The sequence below is a fragment of the Chiloscyllium plagiosum genome, chromosome 22, assembly GCF_004010195.1.
Source record: "Chiloscyllium plagiosum isolate BGI_BamShark_2017 chromosome 22, ASM401019v2, whole genome shotgun sequence".
Lineage (NCBI taxonomy): Eukaryota > Metazoa > Chordata > Chondrichthyes > Orectolobiformes > Hemiscylliidae > Chiloscyllium > Chiloscyllium plagiosum.
In genome coordinates this window covers 57,883,986-57,910,043 of record NC_057731.1, presented here as the reverse complement: position 1 = coordinate 57,910,043, position 26,058 = coordinate 57,883,986, and the positions used below count along the sequence as shown (strand labels likewise).

Below are 26,058 nucleotides of genomic sequence, written 5' to 3'. Positions count from 1 at the left end.
TCTTGGTAAAACTTTACAAGGCACTAGCCAAAGTGCAAGTGGAATGCAAGCAACTCCACCATCCCATGGCTGAATACTTAAGTTCCTCCCCACTCTGCCAAGGACATGCAGGTGCTGAGCCGCCGCCTCCATTGTCAAACCCTAACCACTCAACACCTGGAGGAAGGACGCCTCATCTTCCGCCTTGGGGCCCTCTAATTACACGGGATCAATGTGGAATTCACTTCCCCTCCCCCCACCTTTATCGTAGATCAACCTTCCAGCTCTGCACCGCCCTCATGACCTGTCCTACCTGTCCATCTGGGAGAAATTGAGGACTGCAGATACTGGAGATCAGAGCTGAGTGTGTGGTGCTGGAAATTGTAGGTGGCAGACAGACATATTTGGTGCCCTTGGCTACCCCTTTTGTCTGGAGGAAGTGGGAGGATTCGAAGGAGAAATGTTGAGGGTAAGGATCTGTTCAGCCAAATGAATGTGTGACAGTGGAAGGGTACTGGTGGGGACATCAGAAGAGGAAGAAACAGAAGGGTCCACCAGCTACAAATGGACACCACCACCAGTGATATATTTCCCTCCCCACCCCTATCTGCTTTCCGTTCTCTTCGTGACTACCTGGTATTAGGTCCATGCCACCTAATGACACACCCTCCCCTCCTGGCACATTCCCCTGCCGCCGCAGGAATTGCAAAACCTGTGCCCACACCACCTCCCTCACCTCTATTGAAGGCCCAAAAGAGCCTTCCACATCCATCAAAGTTTCACCTGCACATCCACAAATGTCAATTATTGTATCTCTTGTTCCTGATGCGGTCTCCTTTTACATTGAGGAGACTGGCAGAGCACTTTCGGGAACATCTCCGGGACACCCGCACCAATCAACCCCACTGCTCTGTGGCCGAACATTTTAACTCCCCCTCCCACTCTGCCGAGGACATGCAGTCCCAGACCTCTTCCATCACCATTCCCTCTCCACCCGACGCCTGGAGGAAGAACACCTCATTTTCCGTGTCGGGACTCTTCAATCCCAGGGCATCAATGTGGACTTCACCAGTTTCCTCATTTCTCTTTTTCCTCCCCCAGCTTACCTCAGTTCTAACCTTCCAACTCAGCACTGTCCCCATGACCTGTCCTAACTGCCAATCTTCCTTCCCACCTATCCACTCCACCCTCCTCTCTACCTATCACCTTCACCCCCATTTCCATCCACCTATTGCTACCTTCTCCCCGCCCCAACCCCACCCCTCTCCTATTTATCTTTTCACCCCCAAGGCTCCCAGCCTCATTCCTGAGGAAGGGCTCCTGCCCAAAATTATTTCTCTTACTCTCTTGGCTCACAAGCCTCATTCCTGATGAAGGGCTTATGCCCGAAACATCGATTCTCCTCCTCTGATGCTGCCTGACCTGCTGTGTTTTTCCATCTTTAACTCTGGTACTCCAGCATCTGCAGTCCTCAATTTCTCCTGGAATACTGTGCAGCTCTGGCCTATTTATCCAAGGAAAGATATACTGGCATTGGAGCTGGCCCAGAGAAGATTCTCTTTTTTTCCATTAGAGGTTAGAAGAAGGAGAAAAACTTATTGAAACATACCAGGTTCTTTGGGGGCTTGAGAGGCTAGATGCTGAGAGGCTGTTTTCTTGTAATGAAAGAGTTTGGGGCCAGAGGGCATGATCTCAGCAAGGGCAAGAAGGATGGATTGCACCTGAATCGGAAGGGGACTAAGAAACTGGCAGGAAGATTTGCTGGAGCTGTTTGGGAGGATTTCAGCGAGTAAGGATTGGGCGGGGGGGGAAAACCCAGGGAGATATTGAGAAAAGAGATCAATCTGAGACTGGTACAGTTGAGAAAAGAAGCCGGTCAAGCAGGGCAGTTCTTTTTATATTTCCTAATATAGACTGGGACTGCCATAGTGTTAAGGGATTATATGGAGAGGAATTTGTTGAGAGCATACAAGAAAATTTTCTGAGTCAGTATGTGGATATACCTACAAGAAAAGGTGCAAAACCTGACCGACTCTGGCATGGCAGGTGACTAAGGTGTCAGTTTGGGAGCACTTTGGGGCCAGCGATCATAATTCTATTAGTTTTGACATTGTGATGGAAAACAATAGACCAGATCTAACATTTGAAGTTCTACATTAGAGGAAGACTAATTTTGATGGTATTCGGCAAGAACTTTTAAAAGCTGATTGTGGGTACAGATATTCGCAAGTAAAGGGACAGCTGGAAAATGGGAAGCCTTCAGAAATGAGATCACAAGGGTCCAGAGACCGTATATTCCTGTTAGGGTGAAAGGAAGGGCTGATAGGTGTAGGGAATGCTGGATAACTATAGAATTGAGGGTTTGGTTAAGAAAAAGGAAACATATGTCAGGTATAGACAGGAAAGATCGAGTGAATCCTTAGAAGAGTATAAAGGCTGTAGGAGTATACTTAAGTGAGAAATCAGGAGGGCGAAAAGGGGACATGAGATAGCTTTGGCAAATAGGGTTAAGGAGAATCCCAAGGGTTTTTACAAATACATTAAGGACAAAAGGGTACCTGGGGAGCAGATAAGGCCCTTCAAAGATCAGCAAGGCAGCCTTTGTGTGGAGCTGCAGGACATGGGGAGATACTAAATGAGTATTTTGCATCAGTGTTTACTGTGGAGAAGGACATGGAAGATATAGAATGTAGGGAAATAGATGGTGACATCTTGAAAAATGTTCATATTACAGAGGAGGAAGTGCTGGATGTCTGGAAGTACATAAAGGTTGATAAATCCCCAGGACCTGATCAGGTGTACCCTAGAACTTTGCGGGAAGCTAGAGAAATGATTGCTGGGCCACTTGCTGAGATATTTGTATCATCGATAGTCACAGGTGAGGTGCCAGAAGATGGGAGGTTAGCCAAAGTGTTACCATTATTTAAGAAAGGGCAAGCCAGGAAATGAAAGACTGGTGTGCCTGCCGTCTGTGATGGGCAAGTTGTTAGAAAGGCAAGGACTGATTCGGGATAGTCAGCATGGCTTTGTGCATGGGAAATCATGTCTCACACACTTGATTGAGTTTTTGAAAAAGTAACAGAGTGGATTGATGAGGGCAGAGACGTGGGCATGATCTATATGGACTTCAGTAAGGCGTTTGCCGAGGTTCCCCATGGGAGTCTGTTTGGAAAGGTTAGATCTCATGGAATACAGGGAGCACTAGCCATTTGGATACAGAGCTGGCTCGAAGGTAGAAGACAGAGGGTGGTGGTGGAGAATTGTTTTTCAGACTGGAGCCCTGTGACCCCTGGAGTGCCACAAGGATCAGTGATGGGTCCACTACTTTTCGTCATTTATATAAATGATTTGGATATGAACATAGGAGATATAGTTAGTAAGTTTGCAGATGACACCAAAATTGGAGGTATAGTGGACAGCGAAGAAGATTACCTCAGATTACAACGGGATCTTGACCAGATGGGCCAATGGGCTGAGAAATGACAGATGAGTTTAATTTTGATAAATGGGAGGTGCTGCATTTTGGGAAAGCAAATCAGGGCAGGACTTAATGGTAAGGTCCTGCTGAACAAAGAGACCTTGGAGTGCAGGTTCATAGCTCCTTGAAAGTAGAGTCACAGGCAGATAGGATAGTGAAGAAGGCGTTTGGTATGCTTTCCTTTATTGGTCAGAGCATCGAGTATAGGACTTGGGAGGTCATGTTGCAGGTTTTCAGGACATTGATTAGTCCACTGTTGGAATATTGCATGCAGTTCTAGTCTCCTTCCTATCGGAAGGATGTTGTGAAACTTGAAAGGGTTCAGAAAAGATTTACAATGATTTTGCCAGGGTTGAAGGATTTGAGCTATAGGGAAAGGCTGAATAAGCCGGGTCTGTTTTCCCTGGATCGTCGAAGGCTGAGGGGTGACATTATAGAGGTTTATAAAATGATGAGGGGCATGAATAGGATAAATAGACAAAATCTTTTCCCTGGGGTTGGGGAGCCCAGAACTGGGGGGCATAAGTTTAGGGTGAGAGGGGAAGGATATGAAAGAGACCTAAGGGGCAACCAGAGCAAGTGGTGGAGGCTGGTACAATTGCAACATTTAAGAGGCATCTGGATATGTGAATAGGAAAGGTTTAGTGGGATATGGGCCAAGTGCTGGCAAATGGGACTGGATTAGGTTGGGATATCTGATCGGCTTGGACAAGTTGGACCAAAGGGTCTGCTTCTGTGCTATACATGTCTATGACTCTCTGACTCTAAGTAAGATAGATGAAGAGAATTTTTTCTTTCTGTCAGACAGTAGTTAATCTGTAAAATTCTTTATGCCAGGTGGTTGTCAAGGCTGAGTCAATAGGTGTATTCAAAGTCTGTGACATAGATTTTAATCAGTAAGGGAAGCAAGTGTCTTCTGGAAAAGACAGGAAAAAGGAATTGAGGATTATCAGATCAAACATAATCTCATTGAAAGACTCCTGCACTCCAAGGTCTCTTTGTTGAGCAACATACCCTAGGACCTTATCATTAAGTGTATCATTTGGACTCAATGGGCCAAATGGTCGGCTTCTGTTCGAATGTCTATACTATGTGTATTCTGGACAAAGTCTTACTTTGTACAATGACACACCTTTGGAGAATTATCTGTACAGTGATATTACATTGGTGATTAATAAATTTTATTTAAAATGAAATATTGTGAAATCTTAATTTTCTTTCTCTTAGGTCAGAGTGAGCAAAGAACAGGAACATTTTCTCATTATTCCCAAGGGCCTCTCATATGCTGAAGCCACTGCTTCCAACCTTGTAAGTTTGCACATATCTTTTATATAATTGTTCCTTTTTCAAAGGTTCTACTGTGATAAGTAGTTGGAAATGTATGAATTTTTACTATGTGGAGGAGCCGGTGTTGCACTAAGGTGGACAAAGTTACAAATCACATAACACCAGGTTATAGTCCAACAGATTTATTTGGAAGCACTAGCTTTCGGAGTGCTACTCCTCCTTCAGGTGGTTGTGTAGCAGGACCATAAGACTCAGAATTTATAGCAAAATATTACAGTGTCATGCAAGTAAAATTATATATTGAACAAACCTCGATTGTTCTAGAGTCATAGAGATGTACAACATGGAAAAAGACCCTTCCATCCAACTCGTCCATGCCGACCAGATATTCCAACCCAATCTAGTCCCACCTGCCAGCACCTGGCACATATTCCTCCAAACCCTTCCTATTCATATACCCATCCAAATGCCTCTTAAATGTTGCAATTGTACCAGCCTCCACCACTTCTTCTGGAAGCTCATTCCATACACGTACCACCCTCTGCGTGAAAACGTTGCCCCTTGGATCTCTTTTATATCTTTCCCCTCTCACCCGAAACCCCGACCCCAGGGAAAAGACCTTGTCTATTTATCCTATCCATTCCTCTCATGATTTTATAAACCTCTATAAGGTCACCCCTCAACCTCCAACACTCCAGGGAAAACAGCCCCAGCCTATTCAACCTCTCTCTAGAGCTCAAATCCTCCAACCCTGGCAACATCCTTGTAGATCTTTCCTGAACCCTTTCAAGTTTCACAACATTCTTCCGATAGGAAGGAGAAAAGTATTGCACGCAATAATCCAATAGTGGCCTAACCAATGTCCTGTACACAGGCAACATGACCTCCCAACTCCTATACTCAATACTCTGACCAATTAAGGAAAGCATACCAAATGCCGCCTTCACTATCCTATCGATAGTGACTCCACTTTCAAGGAGCTACGAACCTGCACTCCAAGGTCTCTTTGTTGAGCAACATACCCTAGGACCTTATCATTAAGTGTATCATCCTGCCCTGATTTGATTTCCCAAAATGCAACATCTCGCATTTACCTGATTTAAACTCCATCTTCCACTTCTCGGCCCATTGGTTCATCTGATCAAGATCCTATTGTAATCTGAGGTAACCGTCTTCGTTGTCCACTACACCTCCAATTTTGGTGTCATCTGCAAACTTACAACTATACCTCTTATGCTCACATCCAAATCATTTATATAAATGATGAAAAGTAGTGGACCCACCACCGATCCTTCTGGCACTCCACTGGTCACAGGCCTCCAGTCTGAAAAGCAACCCTCCACCACCATCCTCTGTCTTCTACCTTCGAGCCAGTTCTGTATCCAAATGGCTAGTTCTCCCTGTATTCCATGAGACCTAACCTTGCTAAGCAGTCTCCCATGGGGAACCTTGTCGAACGCCTTACTGAAGTCCATATAGATCACATCTACTGCTCCGCCCTCATCAATCCTCTTGTTACAACAGAATGAGTAAAAACTGCTAGTATTGGAATAAATCTTGACTCACTGACCATTGAACATCTTGTTAATCACTCTTCAACACATAATCCAACTGGAAAGCACTTCATGCTCGAGGGAACTCTAGAAGTTGAATTTTCAACTTTCTCCAGCTTCTCACATTTCTCTTCACCTTGTTCACAAGACCTGTTTCCTGCTGTCTCAACCATATTCCTGCTAAATTACTAAGTTATTCCCATTCATGTACTGTACCTCTCTTTCAAATATACCTTTATCACTGTTGTCCACAAAAGCCCACCTCCATTCTTGCACAATACTGCTCCATTTTTAACCTCTGTTAGTCCTTGAATAAATCATATGTATCTCTATCTCTCTTTCTTGTTCTCTTACTCCTCCTTTCCCACCTCCCTAAACAAATTCAAGCCCATTTTTCAGTGCATTCCACTTTTCAGTCAGATTTCTGTTGCTACCACAGCACCAAGACAGCTTATCAAAGTCATTATAGAACTGCAGATATGATTGTTGCAATGGTAAAATTTTCTTCTTTGCTTTTCTCAATCTGTCTGCAGCTTTTGACATGGTTGTACAATCCTCTTGCAGTGCTTCTTTACTGTCATCCAAAGGGTAGAGACTGGACTGACTTAGTTCTCTTCTTATCTGCTTCACTTTAACCAGAGAATCAGCTGCAATGATCCCCAAGGATCTGTCTTACTCTCATTCTTCTCATTTATATGCTGCCTGTCAAGGACATCATAGAGTCATACAACATGGAAACAGACACTTCAGTCCAACCGGTGGACACCAACCATGTTCCCAAAGTAAACTCGTCCCACCTGCCGGTGCTTGACACATATCCTTTCAAACCTTTTCTCTTCATGAACTTATCCAAACATCTTTTAACTGTGGTAATGGTTCCTGCATCCACCACTTTCTTTGGCAGATCATTTCACACACAAATCACTCTCTACAATTTTTAGAAGGTTGCCCCTCTTTCTTTTTAAATCTTTCTCTTCTCACTTTAAAAATATACTCTCTGACTTTGAACTCCCTCACCCTAGGGAAAAGGCCCTTGTCATTCACCTTATCTACGTCCCTCGTCATTTTATAAACCGCAAGGTCTCCCCTCAACCTCCCTTGCTCCAGTGAAAAAATTCCCAGCCTCTCCAGTCTATTTTTATACTGTGTCTCAAACTCTCCATTCCCAGCAACATCCTGGTAACTCTTTTCTAAACCCTGTCCAGTTTAATAATATCCTTCCTATAAAAAGGTGACCATTATAATAAACCTTCATTTTAAAATTGTCATCCTTGTTTAAATTACTCCATTGCCTTGACCTTTGTGGCCACTACAACCTTCTGTATTTTGTCTTCCTCCATTTCTGACCCCTTAAGTATTTTCATTTTAATTATTCTGTCATTGGTAGCCACAGCTTCAATGACTAAAGCCCTATACTCTAGAAAGTTCTCCCTAATCTCCTCAGCCTCTTGACTTATCTTTGCCTTTTTAAGGTACTGCTCAAAACCTACTTCTTCAATCAATTTAAGGGTGAGTCAATAGCCTTGTGGTATTATGACTGGACTGTTAATTCAGAGACCCAGGTAATGATCTGGGGACCCAGTTCGAACCCCCCCCTCGGTAGATGGTGGAATTTGAATTCAATAAAAATCTGGAATGAAGAATCTAAAGATGACCATGAATTGATTGGGAGGAAAAACCCATCTGATTCACTAATGTCCTTTAGGGGAGGAAACTGCCATCCTTACCTGTGTGGACAACATTTGATTCTAGATTTATAGCAATGTGATTGACTCTTAACTGCTGTCTGGGTTGTGCAATAATGCTGGCCGAGTCAGCAGTGTTCTCGTCGAGTGAATGAATTTTTTTTAAAAAGGCTTTTGGTCATCTGCACTAATGTCTCCTTACGTGGAAGATCAAATTCTACTTTATAACTTTCCTTCCTGATGCCACTCCTATTTGGGCACTATGTAGACATGAGTTAATGTTTTTTATTTAGTTATTACAATGTCGTATGTTTACAAGGCTTATGTCATGTTTTTGTACTAAGCCTCAGAAATGAAAATAATAAACTGGAGACCAACCAGCTTATGATCAATTTTATTATTTTATTTTTAAACTAGTTGCTGCAAAGCAACATGACGAGTGGCACTCTTAATGTAGCTAGCCGTTAGAGTTCTACATTGTCCACAGTACATCCTGGTCCACCCACATTGATACTACAGTCAAGAAAGCATAGGAGGCTAAGAAAGTTTGACATGCCCATAAAGACACTTATGAACACAGCCCAGTCCATCACGCAAACCAGCCTCCCATCCATTGACTCTATCTATACTTCCTGCCGCATCGGGAAAGCAGTCAACATAATCAAAGTCCCCTCCGACCCCAGTTATATTCTCTTCTGTTGGACAGAAGATGTGAAAATTTGTATACATGTACGAACTGATTGAGAACAGCTTCTTCCTCGCTTTTAGCAGATTTTTGAATGGATCTCTCAAATGTTAAGGCTGATCTCTCTCTGCACCTTCTCAGCAGCTGTAACATTGTATCCTGCATGCTGTTCTGTTACCCTAATGCAGTTGTATAGTACAATCTGTGAAAAGCATGTAAGGCAATATTTTTCACTGTACCTCCGTATACGTGACAGTAATAAATCAAATCTGATCCCCTGCTCTGGAAATGATAGGTGTATGGTTTGTGTGACTTCCATCAATTACTGATTTAAATTGATCGCTAACCTTCCGAAATCAGTATTATAACTTAGATTGTTCCTGTATTTTTTTCATTGTACTGTAGTTCCATACAACTTGCATTGCTGAACATTACATTTCTTTCAGCAGTCTGTTCTATTGATTATTTTAAAGCTTCCAGCAAAATCTAATATCTATATATAAGCATATTTAAACAGAGAGGAAACAATATACAAGACTTATAATATTGAGAATATAACCTCTCATTACTCAGTGATTCTTTTTCAAAGTAATGAACTACATTTTCATTGTAGATCACTAACTAGAGGTGCTCCAGTAGTTCAATATCCAGAGCTTATTAAAATCTCAACTTTTATTTGAATGATAGAAGTCAAATTGTGTTTCATACAATAAAATATAAGGTCACATTATTTTTTAAAACTTGCATATACACAGTGCATTTCACAACGTCAGGATGTCCAAAGTATTTTGCACCCAAATTAGTAGTTTTGAAGTTACTGTTGTGATGTATTGATTATTTTTCCCAATAAGACATCCACTGCAGTTACTACAAATCATGTACATTGATCTGTTCTAACAAAAAATGAAAATGCCAGAAATACAGACTAATAAAAAGGGGAATCATAATCTTTCTGATTTAAGGAGTGATGGTGGACAAAAAGCAGTATCACTATAATAATAGTAAAGATGCCATAGTCTTACCAGACCATAGGGCTGCTCTCTCATTAGAAAGACAACTGGCGGTTTAACCTGAGGGTCGCCACACCTCAGGCAAGGGGCGAGGTTAAGAAGGAGAAGTATTCATGATAACTTCAGGCAGTGGTCATTGGACCAATAATCCAAATACTCTGGTAATGTTCTAGGAACCAGGGTTCAAATCCCACCACAGCAGGTAGTTGAACTTGAGTTCAATAAAAGACTTGAATTAAGAATCTAAGCATGACCATGAACCTGTTGCTGATTGGCAGGAAAAAAAATCTGGTTCACTAATGTCCTTTAGGGAAGAGACCTGTCTCCTTATCTGATCTGGTCTACATGTGACTCTAGACTCTAGTAACTTGACTGACTCTTAACTGTGCTCTGGGCAATTAGGGAATAGGAAATAAATGCCAGCCTAGCCAACGACATTCACGTCCCACGAATGAACTAAAAAAAGTAAAAGAAGCATATCATTTCCTTAAATTGTTGGGTTGGGTGCTTTGAATTTTTTTGCAGAATGATGATCCTTAGTATTGTGACCTATTGTGAAATAAAGGGACTTTGATTTCAATGTTTTCATATGCTTATAGAATCTTTACCTGCAATGTGATCTATGTTGTGTTTCAATTAAAAATCAGAAAAAAGTCAGAAAATTTTAAGAATTAAGTTTCAATTTAAACAAAGATTAATTCAGAGTAACAGAAGCAGAAAATGTTATAAATATTAAACAAAACCAGCAGCAGTCTGTAGAATGAAATTCTTATCAATAATCTTATCAAAAATCATAGCCTATTGTTCTATCCACAGATTCTTGCTGATCTTAAAAACTCTTGATAAGTTTTTGTGGACTGTTGTTGTGATCTCAGTATGCCAGTGAGCTTTTCTCAATGCCCATGCATAATGATGAAAGAAAATTGGCACTTGCTGCAGTCCAAGAAACATAGTCTTCATGCAATGCTTCAGAATGATCCAGCTTAGCTTTTTGTTTCCAAAATCCATATTGCAAAACCCAAACCCTTTTGCCTAAGGAACTTTTATTCTAGCACTGAAGTTGAAATAAACACACTGCTTGAACCGGAAAGGAAACGAAAATAATGTTTAGGCCACTGTTTATTGAAATCTGTAAGAAAGCCAAAGCTATAAATTTTAAAATAGCCTTTCACATTTTAATATTTGAGGCACTGTTGTATAATTGAGATTTTCATTTACATTTGTTTTAATGACATTCAGGAAAACAGAGGATCATTGTCCCAAGAATGTTACTTTCTTTACTAAAAGCAGGTAACCCACAAAATCAAGGGAATAAGAAATGTCAAACAAATATTGTTTGTTGTAAATTTGACTCCTGTGCCAAGCTCTACCTATGGAAACAATTCTCTTAGGACCACTTGGCTTAAGACCTCAGTAAACCTTGGATGAAGCAAGAATGAGGGTCCTTGATGTTGAGACAGTATTGACCTTGGTTAACTTGAAGTTGATGAGCACTGGGGAGACATTTTACTGGGTAGAGTCATATGTACGACAAAGAAAAATGATTTTGATTATTGGAGACCAATCATCTATTTCAACTTTTAGATATTAGTACAGGATTTCCACATGATAGTGTTCTCGGCACAACCATCTTCAACTATTTCTTTGATGGTTTACTGACAATTGTACAGTGTTCAGTTCCATTTCCAACTTGTCTAATGATAAAGCAGTTTGTGTCCATGTACAAAAAGACGTGGACAGCTTTCTGACATGGGCTGACAACTGATAAATAATACTTGTTCCACACAAATGGCAAGTAATTATTATTTACAACAGGAGAGAGTGTCTAATGTCCTCTGCTTGATATTCAGTTATTGCCATCATTGATTCTGCACCATTAGCAGTACCAATTTGCACTTAACAGGGCCACACTCTGTCACACACTGTGACTACAAGCACAAGTCAGAGGCTGTAGTGACCATCTTGCATTCTAATTCCACAAAGCCTTCCCATGATCTATAAGGTGCAATTTAGAAATATAATAGAATACTCTGCATTTACCTGGGTATGTGCAGCACCAACCACATTCACTAAACTCAATACCATGCAGAATAAAGCAGCTTGCTTCATTGATAAGCCATCCATTACTTGAGATATTCACTCCTTCCATCACCAGCTTGTTGTGGCTATAGCATGTCCCATCAGTAGCACTTCAGAAATCAGCAAGACCTTTTTGACAGTAGCTTCCATATTCATCCCTTCGAAATGAATAAGGGGAGCAAGTATGACTGCAAGTACCTGTGTAAGTAGCACAATCCTAACTTAGAAATGTGTCGTCCTTAGCAATGTTGGATCAGAAGCCTTGAATTCCCTACGTAATGGCACAATGCTGACTGCAGCAGTTCAAGAAACAGCTCATCAGCACTTTCTCCAGGGCATTTATCATTGGTCAAAAAATCCATGTATGTATCCTGAACATTCAGTATAATTTTTTTCTTTCTCTGCCCTGGAGTGAGATAATAATGTGCTGTGTTTTGTTGCACTGGATGCTTGCTTATAAAATGATAATTAGCTTTCCCAAATGGTGGATGTGGACTGTACAGGGTAGGCAGTGTAACAGTGGACAGGAGGGTGATTGAGGAGGCTGGGAGGCTGCTGAAGGATTTGGACAGGTTAGCAGAGTGGGCAAAGAAGTGGTAGATGGAATACAATGTGGGAAAGTGTGAGATTACGCACTTTGGTAAAAAGAATAGAACCATGGGCTATTTTCTAAATGGGGAGAAAATTCAGAAGTCTGAAGTGCAAAGTGTTCTAGTCCATGATTCTCTCAAGGTAAACTTGCAGGTTTAGTCAATAGCTAGGAAGGCAAGTGCAATGTTGGCATTTTTTTGAGAGGAGTGGAATATAAAAGGAGGGATATATTTCTGTGGCTTACAAAGCTCTGGTCAGGCCACATTTGGAGTATTGTGTGCAGTTTTGGGCCCCATATCTCAGGGAGGATGTACTGGCCCTGAAACATTTTCAGAGGAGGTTCATGAGAATGGTCCCAGGAACGAAAAGTTTCACATATGAGGAATGTTTGAGGCCTCTGAGTTTATATTCGATGGATTTTAGAAGGATGAGAGGGGATAGAACATAGAACGTTACAGCGCAGTACAGGCCCATCGGCCCTCGATATTGTGCTGACCTGTAGAACCAATCTGAAGTTCTCTTTATCCTATACTATTCCATTTTCATCCATATGTCTATTTAATGACCATTTAAATGCCCTTAAAGTTAGCTACTGGATCAGTGGTGCTGGAAGAGCACAGCAATTCAGGCAGCATCCGAGGAGCTTCGAAATCGACGTTTCGGGCAAAAGCCCTTCATCATCGGCTTTTACCCGAAACGTCGATTTCGAAGCTCCTCGGATGCTGCCTGAATTGCTGTGCTCTTCCAGCACCACTGATCCAGAATCTGGTTTCCAGCATCTGCAGTCATTGTTTTTACCTTAAAGTTAGCTAGTCTACTGCTGTTGCAGGCGGTGCATTCCACACCCCTACTATTCTGAGTAAAGAAGCTACTTCTGATGTCTGTCCTATATCTATCATCCCTCAATTTAAAGCTATGTCCCCTTGTGCCAGCCATCGCCGTCTGAGGAAAAAGGCTGTCACTGTCCACCCTAGCTAACCCTCTGATTATCTCATGTCTCAATTAAGTCACCTCTCAAACTTCTTCTCTCTAATGAAAACAGCTTCAAGTCCCTCAGCCTTTCCTCATAAGACCTTCCTTTCATACAAGGAAACATCCTAATAATTCTCCTATGAACATTTTTCCAAAGCTTCCACATCCTTCCTATAATGCGGTGACCAGAACTGTACGCAATACTCCAAGTGCGGTCGCACCAGAGGTTTGTACAGCTGCAGCATGACCTTATGGCTCCAAAACTCAATCCCTCTACCAATAAAAGCCATCTTAACCCTATCAACCTGGGTAGCAACTTTCAGGGATCTATGTATGTGGACACCGAGACCCCTCTGCTCGTCTACACTATGAAGAATCTTAGAATTAGCCCAGTACTCTTTATTCCTGTTGCTCCTTCCGAAGCGAATCACCTCACACTTTTCCATGTTAAACTCCATTTGCCACCTCTTGGCCCAACTCTGCAGCTTTCAAAACTCGCTAAGCTTATCTATGGCCCTCTGTAACCTGCAACATCCTTCTGCACTGTCCACAACTCCGCGTTTAGTCGTACATTTACCAACCCATCCTTCTATGCCCTCATCCAAGCCATTTATAAAAATGACAAACATCAGTGGTGCTACACCACTAGCAACTGAATTCCAAGATGAACATTTCCTATCAGCCACCACCGTCTACCTTCTTTCAGCTAGCCAATTTCTGATTCAAACCACTAAGTCAGCCTCAATCCCCTGTATTTTGTGCAATAGCCTACCTTGGGGAATCTTATCAAATGCCTTACTGAAATCCATTTGTACCACAACAACTACTTTACCCTCATCCACCTGTTTGGTCACCATCTCAAAGAACTCAATAAGGTTTGTGTGGCACAGCCTACCCTTCACAAAACAGTGTTGACTATCACTAATCAACCTTTTCCTCTTTAGGTTATTATAAATCCTATCTCTTATAACCTTTTCAAACACTTTACCCACAACCAAAGTAAAGCTCACTGGTCTATAATTACCAAGGTTTTCTCTACTCTCCTCCTTGAACAAGGGGACAACATTTGCTATCCTCCAGTCTTCTGGCACTATATTCCTATAGACAATGGCAATCTAAAGATCAAAGCCAAAGCATCTGCAGTCTCCTCCCTGGCTTTCCAGAGAATTCTCGAATAAATCCCATCCGGCCCAGGGGATGTACTGATTTTTGCACTTTCCAGAATTGCTAACACATCCTCCTTGTGAACCTCAATCTTGTCTAGTCTAGTCGCCTGTATCTCAGTATTCTTCTCTACAACATTATCTTTTTCCAGTGTGGATCTAATTGAAGCTTACAGAATACTGAATGGCCTAGACAGAGTGGGTGTTGGGAAGTTGTTTCCATTGGGAGGAGAGACGAGGACCCAAGGACACAGCCTCAGAGTAAAGGAAGACCTTTTAGAACAGAGATAAGGAGAAGCTCCTTCAGCAAGAAAGTGATGAATCTATGGAATTCCTTGCCACTGAAGGCTGTGGAGGCCAGGCCATTGAGTATATTTAAGATTGAGGTTTTTCCTTGAGTATCAAGGCTTATGGGGAGAAAGCAGCAGAATGGGATTGAGAAACTTATAAGCTATGATTGAATGACAGAGCAGATTGAATGGGCTGAATGGCTTAATTTCTGTTCCTAAAGTCAATGAAAATGCCAATAAAAGTTGTATTCCTGGCTTCTTTTCATAAAAATGTGACTGATGTCAATCCACAAACAGTTGTTGGCTTCAAGTGCACATCTGTGTTGAACTTGATCACATTTCCAATGTAAACCTTTTAGCAAGAATCACAGCAAAGTAATCAGTGTCTGGTTTATTCTTTCTTTTTCCTATCAACCAGGGGTACTGAAGCTGTGATTAGTTATCCAATAGAACTTGAAAATTAAGTCTGGAACCTTTTGACCTCTGTATTTCTGTATACTTCATGGTTGAACATTTATGAACATTACATGTAAGAACTTGTCAGCAGCAGTAGTAGAAAGACCATATGTTTATAAAATAAACAATGCAGTTGACATTCTGGAACAAAAAAAATTTAGTCATGTCTTTTTAAGAATTGTTTTGCAGTTTGAAAAATATAAAAGCAAGGCTAGCTTGTTATTTTCTTCACCTCTTTCTAAAACCAAAAGTCCAGAAAAATCAGTGTTGTTCATGTATGTCTTCTACATATAGGTGAAAGTTAACATACTAGGTGAAGTCGTGGACCAGGGAAGCACTAATTTGAGAATTGACCAAGCATCATTCAGTCCCCATGCTGCCATCTATGCAATACGCCCTGATGTTCGATGTGTTGTACATATACACACACCAGCAGCTGCTGCTGTAAGTGACCATTTATTTTGCATTTTTTTGTGTTCTAAATTTTGGAGGATTTATTTCATGCAATTCAGGAAAATTTCTAATTCCCCTATTTATCCCACCTCAATTCCCTGTCACTTACAGGTTTCTACCATGAAGTGTGGTATTCTGCCAATATCCCAGGAAGCTATGGTTGTAGGCAATGTCGCATATTATGATTATCAGGGTTCACTCGATGAAGAGAGTGACCGAATTCAGCTCCAAAAGTGTTTAGGTACAGCTTGCAAGGTAAGATTGCAATAGTCATTACAGTGTTCAAGGTGGAAAATTTACATTTTTTACTTTATCCCTTCCCTTTCTCTCCCAAACTTCCTATTTCTCCCACCTTGGTTGTGTTACATACTAAAAACAAATTTTTAAACATCAATTGGAAGGAGCATCGAGGGTGGCAAAGACAAAGAATAAACTTTGTTTGGGGACCTCAATTTCCATCACAAAGAGTGGTTCGATAATATTGAATGAATTGGTGGAGGCATAAAGGACGTAACTTCTAAACTGGGTCTGACACATATGGTGAGGAAACCGCCGAGGTGATCCAAATTGACCTTCTCCTTATCAGTCTGCCTGTTAGAGATGCGTCTGTCAATGACAGTATTGGTAGGAGTGCATATCTCACAGTCTTTGAGATGAAGTCCCACCTTCTCATCAAGGATACTGTCCATCATGTCATATCACACTAGCTCCATGCTAAATGGGATAGGTATCAAACAGATCTAGCAAATCAAAAATGCTTATCTATGAAGTGCTATGCGCCCTTTGGAAAAGTAACATCATATTCAAACACAATCTGTAACTTCATTTCCCAACAAATATCTAACCTACTTGCAAACTGGGGACTAGGTGTAGCTCACTGTAGAATGCAGGGAGACTTACCTAAGAATGAGGTCCTAGCTGGTAAAGCTGTGACACAGGAAAACTTGCATGCCAAACAGCAGAAGCAATATACAGTAGAAAGAGCTGATCCCAAAATCAAAGATAAGATTTAAACTGTGCAATCCTACCACATGCAGTTATGAATGGTGGTGATCAAATAACTAACTACTGGTAGAGGCTCCATAAATATGCCCACCCTCAATAATGTGGGAGCTGAGCATTGCAAAGGCAATTGGCCTTGACAGCATTCTAGTACTTGAACTGAAAATTTTAAAACTGCCCATGCCCCTCACCAAGCTGTTCCAGTATATTCATAGTTGGCATCCACCCAGTAATGTGGAAAATTGCCCATGTCTGTCCTGTCCACAAAAAGCAGGACAAATCCAACCTAGTTACTTGTGACATTATATCAGATTATTGAGGTTGAAGGTCAGTCATCACAAGGGTTTAAATACCTTCACAAAACTTAGCAGAGTAAACTTAAAAGTTATCACTGTGAAATTCAAAAGCAAAGTATCTGCAGATGCTGGAATTCTGAAATAAAAATAATAACTGCTGGAAATGCTCAGCAAGTCAGGCAGCATCTGCAGAGAGGAAATTTTTCAATAACCTTTCGCAAGTGCTGAGAAATACTAAAAGTACAATCAGTTTTTGGCAAAAAGAACAAAAGGAAAGTCTTTGACAGAGTGGATGATGAAAGAAATTAAATGAAAAAAGAATTGATGTTGCAGATTATATCAAGTAGTAATGGGAGCTAGTAAAGAAACGAAAGTAGAGTCTGGAGAAGATGTGAATGGCAGAATGATGAATAGCTACAGTCCAAAAGGAATAACCGAAATAAGAATAAAAGATTTGGAGGTGGGAAAATTATAGTCTGAAATTGGATTTTCTGTTGCATCTACAGTAACTAACAGAGGATTAATTTGCAGGGTTATGTAACAAAAGCTAGGATGTGGACCAAATTTGGACCTTTCAATGATGCATGGAGGTGGCACAGTGGTTAGCACTGCTGCCTCACAGCACCAGAGACCCAGGTTCAATTCCTGCCTCGGGCAACTGTCTGTGTGAAGCTTGCACATTATCCCCGTGTCTGCATGGGTTTCCTCCAGGTGCTCCGGTTTCCTCCCACAGTCCAAAATGTACAGGTTAGGTGAATTGGCCATGCTAAATTGCCCGTTGTGTTAGGTGAGGGGGTAAATGTAGAGGAATGGGTCTGGATGGGTTGCTCTTCAGAGGGTCGGTGTGGACTTGTTGGGCCGAAAGGCCTGTTTCCACACTGTAGGGGATCTAATCTAATCTAATCACTTGGCCAACTAATCTTCATACTGTATGATTCATTTAATGACATAATCGTCTCAGTTGTGATGCTCCACTAACCTCGCTATCGAGCCTCCTCACTAATAGTTACTTGGATGATATAAATGGCAAAGCTTTGCATCTTCAGTACCTTCAGGAGAGAAGAAAGAGAAGGGAAAGGAAAGAAAAAGTTTTGTAACAAAAGTAAATAGAAAAAAAAAATTTAAATTGGCCATTGACTTAAACCAAAGCTTAAATATTTATTTGTTTTCTATCATATCTAATCTTGATTTTATTTTCAGGTATTGGTTCTGAGAAACCATGGTGTAGTGGCACTTGGTGAGACCATAGAGGAAGCTTTTCACTATATCTACACCGTTCAGTTGGCTTGTGAAATCCAGGTAACATTAAAAATAATATACAACTGATGCCAATCATTTATATTATGAATAGCAATTGCATTCAAACCTGTTTTACACTTGGAAAATCTGGTTCCTACTTTTAAATGTAATGATCAAGTTTTAGAAATGTTTTTCATATCAAAGTTGATCTTAACAGAATAGGTAACTTTTAAAATGTTTTAATTAACCCATACTGTGTATTGTTTTTAGAGTATTTTGGATATATACACAATTACATTTCACTTTCCAATATCTGGTCTGTGTATAGTTCCATATTTTTACCAAAGGTCACAGAAGAAGTATTGTCCTAAGCTTTCTAAAGACAGAGGGCAAAAATAAACTTTGGTTTCCATTGATTTTTTCTTTACTTTTTTTTAGTGGTATGTGGGTATCACTGGCTGGACAGCGTTTGTCCATCCCTAGTTGCCCTTCAGAAGGTGGTGGTGAGCTGCCTTCTTGAACTGCTGCAGTCCACCTGCTGTCACTTGACCCACAATGCCCTTAAGGAGAGAATTCCAGGTTTTGACCCAGTGACAGTGATATATTTCCAACTCAGGATGGTGAGTGGCTTGGAGGGGAACTTGAAGGTGCTGGTGCTCCTATATATCTGTTGTACTTGTCCTTCTAGATGGAAGTGGTTTTGTGTTTGGAAGGTGCTGGCTGAGGATCTTTGAATTTCTGCAGAGCATCTTGTACGCACTGCCACTACTGAGCGTCACTGGTGGAGAGAGTGGTGCTCTTGGATGTGGTGCCAATCAAGTGGGTTGCTCTGTTCTGGATGTTGTCAAGCTTCTGTAGTGTTGTTGGAGCCGCCCCCATCCAGGCAAGTGGGTTGTATTCCATCACACTCCTGACTTGTGCCATGTGGGTGGTGGACTGGCTTTTGGAAATCAGGTGGTGAGTTACTTGCCACAGTGTTTCTAGCCTCTGACCTGTTCATGTGATGAGTCCTGTTAAGTTTCTCATCAATGATAACTCCCAGGATGTTGATAGTGGAGGATTCAGTTACCATCGAATGTCAAGGGGACCAGATCATGTTGCATTTGGGCACGGATTACTTCAGTGTCTGAGGAGTTTTGAATTTTTCTGCCTGTGCCTCTAACTGATTGATATCCGGTTGTATCCTCTGTCAATTCTCCTCACTATCCGCAACTCCTCCAATCTTGGTGTCATCCGCAAATTGACTAATTAGACCAGCTGTGTTTTCCACCAAATCATTGGACCAGATGAAGGTGGGAATAGGGTGAAAATTATAAGCTTGAAGTGAAAGTGGGGAATATTCCATCACACTCATGGTTTGTGCCTTGTAGATGGTTGATACACTTTCAGGAGTGAGAAAGTGAGTTACTCACTACAGTATTCCTTGCCCTTGACCTGTTCTTATCACCACTGTATTTATATGCCAGTTGAGTTTCTGGTCAATGGTTAACCCCCCCCCCCCCCTCCCCCCCTTCCCAGAATGTTGATAGTGGAGGCTTCATTGATGGTAATACTATTGAATGTCAAGGGACGACAGATTGTCTCTTATTGATGATGGTCATTGCCTGGCATTTCCATGGTGCGAATGTTACTTGCCACTTGTCAGCCCAAGCCCAGATATTGTCCAGATCTCGTTGCATTTGAACATGGACTGCTTCAGTATCAGAGGATTCATGAATGGCGCTGAATATTGTGCAGTCATAGTGAACATGATTGCTTATGACCTTATGATGGAGGGAAGGTCTTTGATGAAACAACTGAAGATGGTTGGACCTAGGACATGACCCTGAGGAACCCCTGCAGAGATGTCCTGGAACTGAGATGACCGACCTCCCATAACCAGATTCCAAGTGTTAGGTATGACTCTAACCACCTGAGATTTTGCCCCTGATATCCCTTGATTTCAGTTTTGCTCGGGCTCCTTAATGCCACCACCCCTGTCGAATGTAGCCTTGATGTCAAGAGCTGTCACTCTCTCCTCACCTCTAGAATTTTGCTCTTTGTCCATGTTTGAACCAAGGCTGGAATGAAGTCAGGAGCTGAGTGGCCCTGGCAGAACCCAAACTGGGCGTCACTAAGCAGATTATTGCTGAGCAGGTGCTGCTTAACAGCACTGCTGATGACCCCTTCCATTGCTTTACTGATGATGGAGAGTGAATTGATGGGGCACTAATTGGCCAGGTTGGGTTACTATCTCGTGAGCTATGCTCAGCACCTATACCTCAATTCTATACCATTTCAATGACTGCTTGTTTATCTTGAAGCTAATGGTATGTAGTTTGATAGCTGTTTGAATGGTAATTCCAAACCTCTCATCATATAAATTGCAAGTCCAATTTCCACATTCCTTTCTCTGCCATCAATTATTTAGATATCTCAAATCCCAAAGTTCTTGTCACCTCGAAGTTCACCCTATTCATTGCTTTCCATTTCAGCCATCTAACACAGATATTTATAATTGTAAATTGCAACCACTCATTTGTCATTCCTACACTCATTTCCACACTCATTCTTGTTCACAGGTATCTTTACAGTCCTGTCTCACTTCTAAAACAAATCTAGCCCTATATTTCATTCAGCATGTTCCACTGTCAATAGTAGCACATTTAGTGATCACATGTCTAAACTCTGAAATTCTTTTCCTAAATGTTTACACTTTTCAAAGTTAGGTAAAATCAATGTTTTCACCGTGTCTTTGATAACTGTGCTGTTCCAACTGTTATCAGAAAACATGTGTTTCATCACTTTGTAAACTGGAAACTGTTGCAAGAAAGCATGTGTTTGTGACGGTTATGGTCTTCTCCCTTGGCCATGCTTAGAGGGATGCCTTTCACAATACAAGGAATTGCTATCATTGCTGCACCAGGCTGGAGTATATGAAACCAATGTGTCTGATCATGAAACTTTTGGAAATCTTTGTAAAGGTAGAAAATGAGAAAGGGGAGCATGCATTAAATAATCCACGTAAGAGAGGGAATAATGTACGAATGTCAATGTTTATATCACTTGTGAATCCCTGTAGAAAGAGTTTTTCCTTCAAATTCAACCCACTCATAGTACTTAGTCATAACTGGCCGAGACTTGACACAATCCATTGAAGTGCTTTTTCAGTAAAATTGGTTCAGATGTTTTCAGTTCGATAGGAGTTCAGTTGTATGAATTTAATTTTAAAACTATTAATAAAGAGCTTATTAGAGTAAGTAATCATTTTGCAATTTTTATATTTCTATAAATTATTATTTACAAATCATTTTCAATAAGCAACACTACATATGTTGAACTTAAATGTGCATTGAATATTTATTCTATGAATGGTGCTGTATTACATTGTTGAATATATATATAACACAGTCAAAGTGTGATGCTGGGAAAGCACAGCCAGTCAAGCAGTATCCAAGGAGCAGAAGAGTTGACATTTCGAGCATACGCCCTTCATCAGGAATGTGGGGGTGACCCAAGGGGACTGAAAGATAAATGGGAAGGGGGTGGGGGGAGGTAAACCCCATCTTTTCCCATTTACCTTTCAGCCCTCTTGGGCCACCCCCACATTCTTGATGAAGAGAACATGCTCGAAATGTCAACTCTTCTGCTCCTTGGATGCTGCCTACCTGGCTGTGCTTTCCCAGCGCCACATTTTTTGACTCTGATGTCCAGCATCTGCAAGCCTCACTTTCTCCTGTGTATATAACACATCACATGCACAATGCTGCAAAATGTCTGTGTAATTACAACATGCTACTTGTACAGCGAAAATATTTTTTGGAATGATTTTCAAAATATTGCTTCTATTGATCCATATTATTCTTTTAAAACCTGGAAGTGATCTATGTGCTTTTAACAAAGTGATTTATTTGTAGGTGAGAGCCCTGGCAAGTGCAGGTAGTGTGGATAACTTGCTGCTACTGGATTTGGAAAAATTCAAGCCTTACACTCACAAGGTGGCCATTGATGGAGTTAATATGGGAGTCGCACAGAAGTGGAGAGTTGGAGAACAGGAATTTGAAGCTATGATGAGAATGTTGGACAATTTGGTGTGTATATTTTCAGGATCCTGATTTTTTGCTTTCAAATCTCTCCAAGCCTCACATAACAGTACTCTACTACAGATAACAGAGTGCTAGTGAGTAAAGCTTTACTTTTGAATTGAGATTCCAAACCATTTACATCTTGTAGGATTTAATTTACAAGGAAAGACTTCAGCCTTGATATAGCGATGATACTCCTTGTCCCCGAGTGAGGAGATTTTGGGTTTCAGCCCCACTCCAGGACTTGCCAGCATTATCTGGTCAGCCATTTCCGTGCAGAAATGAAGGGGTTCTGCAGTGTTGAGATTCCATCTTTTGGATTAGATATTAAACCATAAGAAATAGGAACAAAGGTAGGTCCCTTGAGCCTGCTCTGCACTCAATAAGATCATGGCTGAACCTGCATTCCTCACATACAAGTTCAAATAGCTATAAAAGAACCATTGACATTCTTTGAAGTGCAGGCATGTTTTCCCAGTGTACCACTTGTTAATTTTATGATTTTATTTAATTGTATGCAGTTAGTGTGCATTTGCTTTAACTCCTTACATATAAATAGATACAGCAAAAACTATGGTTTCAAAGGACTTTTGCAGTGATAGTCTTCCAACCTCTGAGCCAGAAGGTCCGGGTTCAAGTACCATCTGCCGTGAAGGTGTGTCATAACCTATCTGAACATGACTGGCAGCTTAATGTGCCAGGGTACAGATGTTTTAAGGAGGACAGATTTAATGGAAGGAGGGGAGGGGATGTTGCACCTTTGATCAAGGAGAGTATCACACCAGTAATCAGAGATGAAATAACTGATTATCCAGTGAGACTTTGTGGGTGGAGCTACGAAATAAGAAGGGATGGTGACGTTATTGGGATTGTACTATGGGCCCCCAGATAGTCAATAGGAATTAGAGGAACAAATGCAGAGAAACTGGGTAGACTTGCAGGATCAATAGGGTTGTCATAGTCGGGGATTTTAATTTTCCTAATGTATACTGGGACTGTCAGAGCGTTAAGGACTTGGATGGGATGGAATTTAAGGTTTCCTCAAGCTGTATGTAGAGGGCCCTACTCAGGAAGGGACATAATTCTTGGGAAATAGAGCAGGACAGGTGATGGAGGTGACAGTGGGTGCGTACTTTGGGATTCATGACCAGAATTCCATTAATTTTAAAATAATTATAGTTCAAGTTCTAAATTGGAGCGAGGTTTGATGGAATTAGACAGCAGCTTGCAGGGGTCGATTGGAGTAGTTTGTTTACAGTTATAGGGACATCTGGGAAGTGAGAGGCCTTTAAAAGTGACATAGCTAGTGTTCAAGGTCTTTGTTTCTGAGAGGGTGAAGGGCAAGGTTGGCAGGAATAGGGAACCCTGGATGATGAGATATTGAGGCTTTAATAAGAAAAGAAGAGGTGTGGCTCAGGTAAAGGCAGCTGGGATCAAGGGAATTCCTGGAGGTATGCAGGGAATACAGGAGTTTACTGAAGAAGGAAATCAGGCGGGCGAAATGGGGGCACAGGATAGTCTTGGCTGAGAAGATTAAGATAGGGTAAATAGACAAGGTCTTTTCCCTGGGGTGGGAGGGTCCAGAACTAGAGAGCATACATTTATGGTGAGAGGGGAAAGACATAAAAGGGACCTGAGGGGCAACTTTTTCACACAGAGGGTAGTGCAATGAGTTGCCAGAGGAAGTGGTGGAGGTTGGTACAATTACAGCATTTAAAAAAGCATCTGGATGAGTATATGAATAGGCAGGGATTAGAGGGATATGGGCCAAGTGCTGGCAAATGGGACTAGATTAGGTTGGGATTTTGCGTAGACTTGAACAAGTTGGACTGAAGGGTCTGTTTCCATGCTGTACATTCCAAAGAGGTATTTTAAGTATATCAAAGGAAAAAGAATGACTAGAGAGAGAGAATAGGGCCCCTCAAGGACCAAAGTGGACATATATGTGTAGAACCGCAGGAGATGGGCGAGGTTCTCAATGAATATTTCCCCTCTGTATTTACCATGGAGAAAGCCATGAAAACTTGGGAAGTTAGTGGTGATATCTTGGGGACAGTCCATATCACAGTAGAGCAGGAGGTGTTGGATGAATTAGAATGTATGAAAGTCTTAGGTCCTGACCAGATATATCCAAGAACACTGCAAGAAGCTAGAGAAGTAATTGCATGCACACTGGCTGATATTTTTGCATTATTAGCCATGAGTAAGGTCCTGGAAGACTGGAGGGTAGCGAATATTGTGCCATTTTTCAAGAAGGGCTGCAAAGAAAAGCCTGGGATCTATAGACCAGTAAGCCTAACATCTGTGGTGGGTAAGTTACTTGAGAAGATTCTGAGGGAAACAATATACATTGGTTTAGAAAGACAGGGTTTGATCAGGAGTAGTCAGCATGTCTTGGTGAGTGGGCGATCATGCCTCACAAATTTGTTAGAGTTCTTTGATAAAGTCACCAGGAAGGTTGACAAGGGCAAGGTGATGGACGTTGTCTATATGGATTTCAGTAAGGCCTTTGATAAGGTTCTACATGTTAGGTTGCTCTGAAAGGTTAGATCGAATGGAATCTAAGGTGAGCTGGCAAATTGGATACAAAATTGTAGGGAGCAGAGTGTAATAGTGGAAGGATGCTTGTCGACTGGAGGCCTGTGACTAGTGGAGTGCCTCAGGTCAGTGCTGGACTCATCATTGTTTGTTTGTTTCTTTGTTTGTTATCTATATCAATGATTTGGATGAGAATGTATAAAGCATGATTAGTAAGTTCACACATGACACTAAAAATAGGCGGTATCATGGATAGTGAGGAAGGTTATCAGAAACTACAACAGGGCATTGATCAGCTGGGAAAGTGATCAAATGAAGTTTAATATACATAAATGTGAGGTCTTGCATTTTGAAAAGTTAAATCAAGGTAGGAGTTTCATGGTGACTGGTAGGGCTTTAGGGAGTGTACTGGAACAGAGGGACCTTGGAATTCAGGTGCACAGCTCCCTGAAAGTGGCGTCACAGGTAGACATGGCAGTAAAGACACACTGGCCTTCATCAGTTGGGGCATAGAATACAGAAGTTGGGAAGTTACTTTGCAATTATACAGGACATTGGTGATGCTGCACGTGGAGTACTGTGTTCAGTTTTGGTCACCTTGTTAAAGAAAGGGTGTTATTAAACTGGAAAGAATGCAGAAGAAATTTACAAAGATGTTGCCAGGACTCCGTAGTCTGAGTTATAGGGAGAGAATGGACAAGCCAAGACCTTTTTTAGACCATAGGAGACTGAGGGGGGACCTTCTTATAGAGATGTATAAGATCATGAGAGGCATGGATAGGGTAAATGCGTTCTGTCTTTTTCTCCGGGTTGGGGAATAGAGGGTTAGTGGGGAAAAAATAAAAGGAAGTCTGAGGGGCAATGTTTTTTACACACAGGGTGGTCACATGTGAAATGACCTGCCAGCGGAAGTGGTTGAGGCAGGTATATTAAACATTTAAAAGGCATTTGGATAAATATGTGGATAAGAAAGGATTAGAAGGATATGGGATGGAAATGTGTTGCTGGAGAAGCGCAGCAGGTCAGGCAGCATCTAGGAAACAGGAGAATCGACGTTTCGGGCATTAGCCTCCTGAAGAAGGGCTAATGCCCGAAACGCGATTCTCCTGTTCCCTAGATGCTGCCTGACCTGCTGCGCTTCTCCAGCAACACATTTCCATCTCTGATCTCCAGCATCTGCAGACCTCATTTTCTCTTCTTAGAAGGATATGGGCCAAGTGCAGGGAAATGGGATTAGC

The 26,058-nt window shown here is 41.5% G+C and overlaps 1 protein-coding gene across 8 annotated transcripts in view; it reads left to right on the top strand.

Annotated features, from left to right (window-relative positions):
• The window catches only part of add3a (adducin 3 (gamma) a), a 272,015-nt gene that overhangs the window by 202,510 nt on the left and 43,447 nt on the right, over window positions 1–26,058 (top strand). For all 8 annotated transcript variants that reach the window (XM_043713112.1, XM_043713108.1, XM_043713110.1 and 5 more), the window contains 5 exons: window positions 4,685–4,765; window positions 15,523–15,672; window positions 15,793–15,936; window positions 18,180–18,278; window positions 22,115–22,288. In XM_043713112.1, coding sequence (XP_043569047.1) covers window positions 4,685–4,765; window positions 15,523–15,672; window positions 15,793–15,936; window positions 18,180–18,278; window positions 22,115–22,288 — 648 coding nt within the window. The remainder of the gene's footprint in view (window positions 1–4,684; window positions 4,766–15,522; window positions 15,673–15,792; window positions 15,937–18,179; window positions 18,279–22,114; window positions 22,289–26,058) is intronic.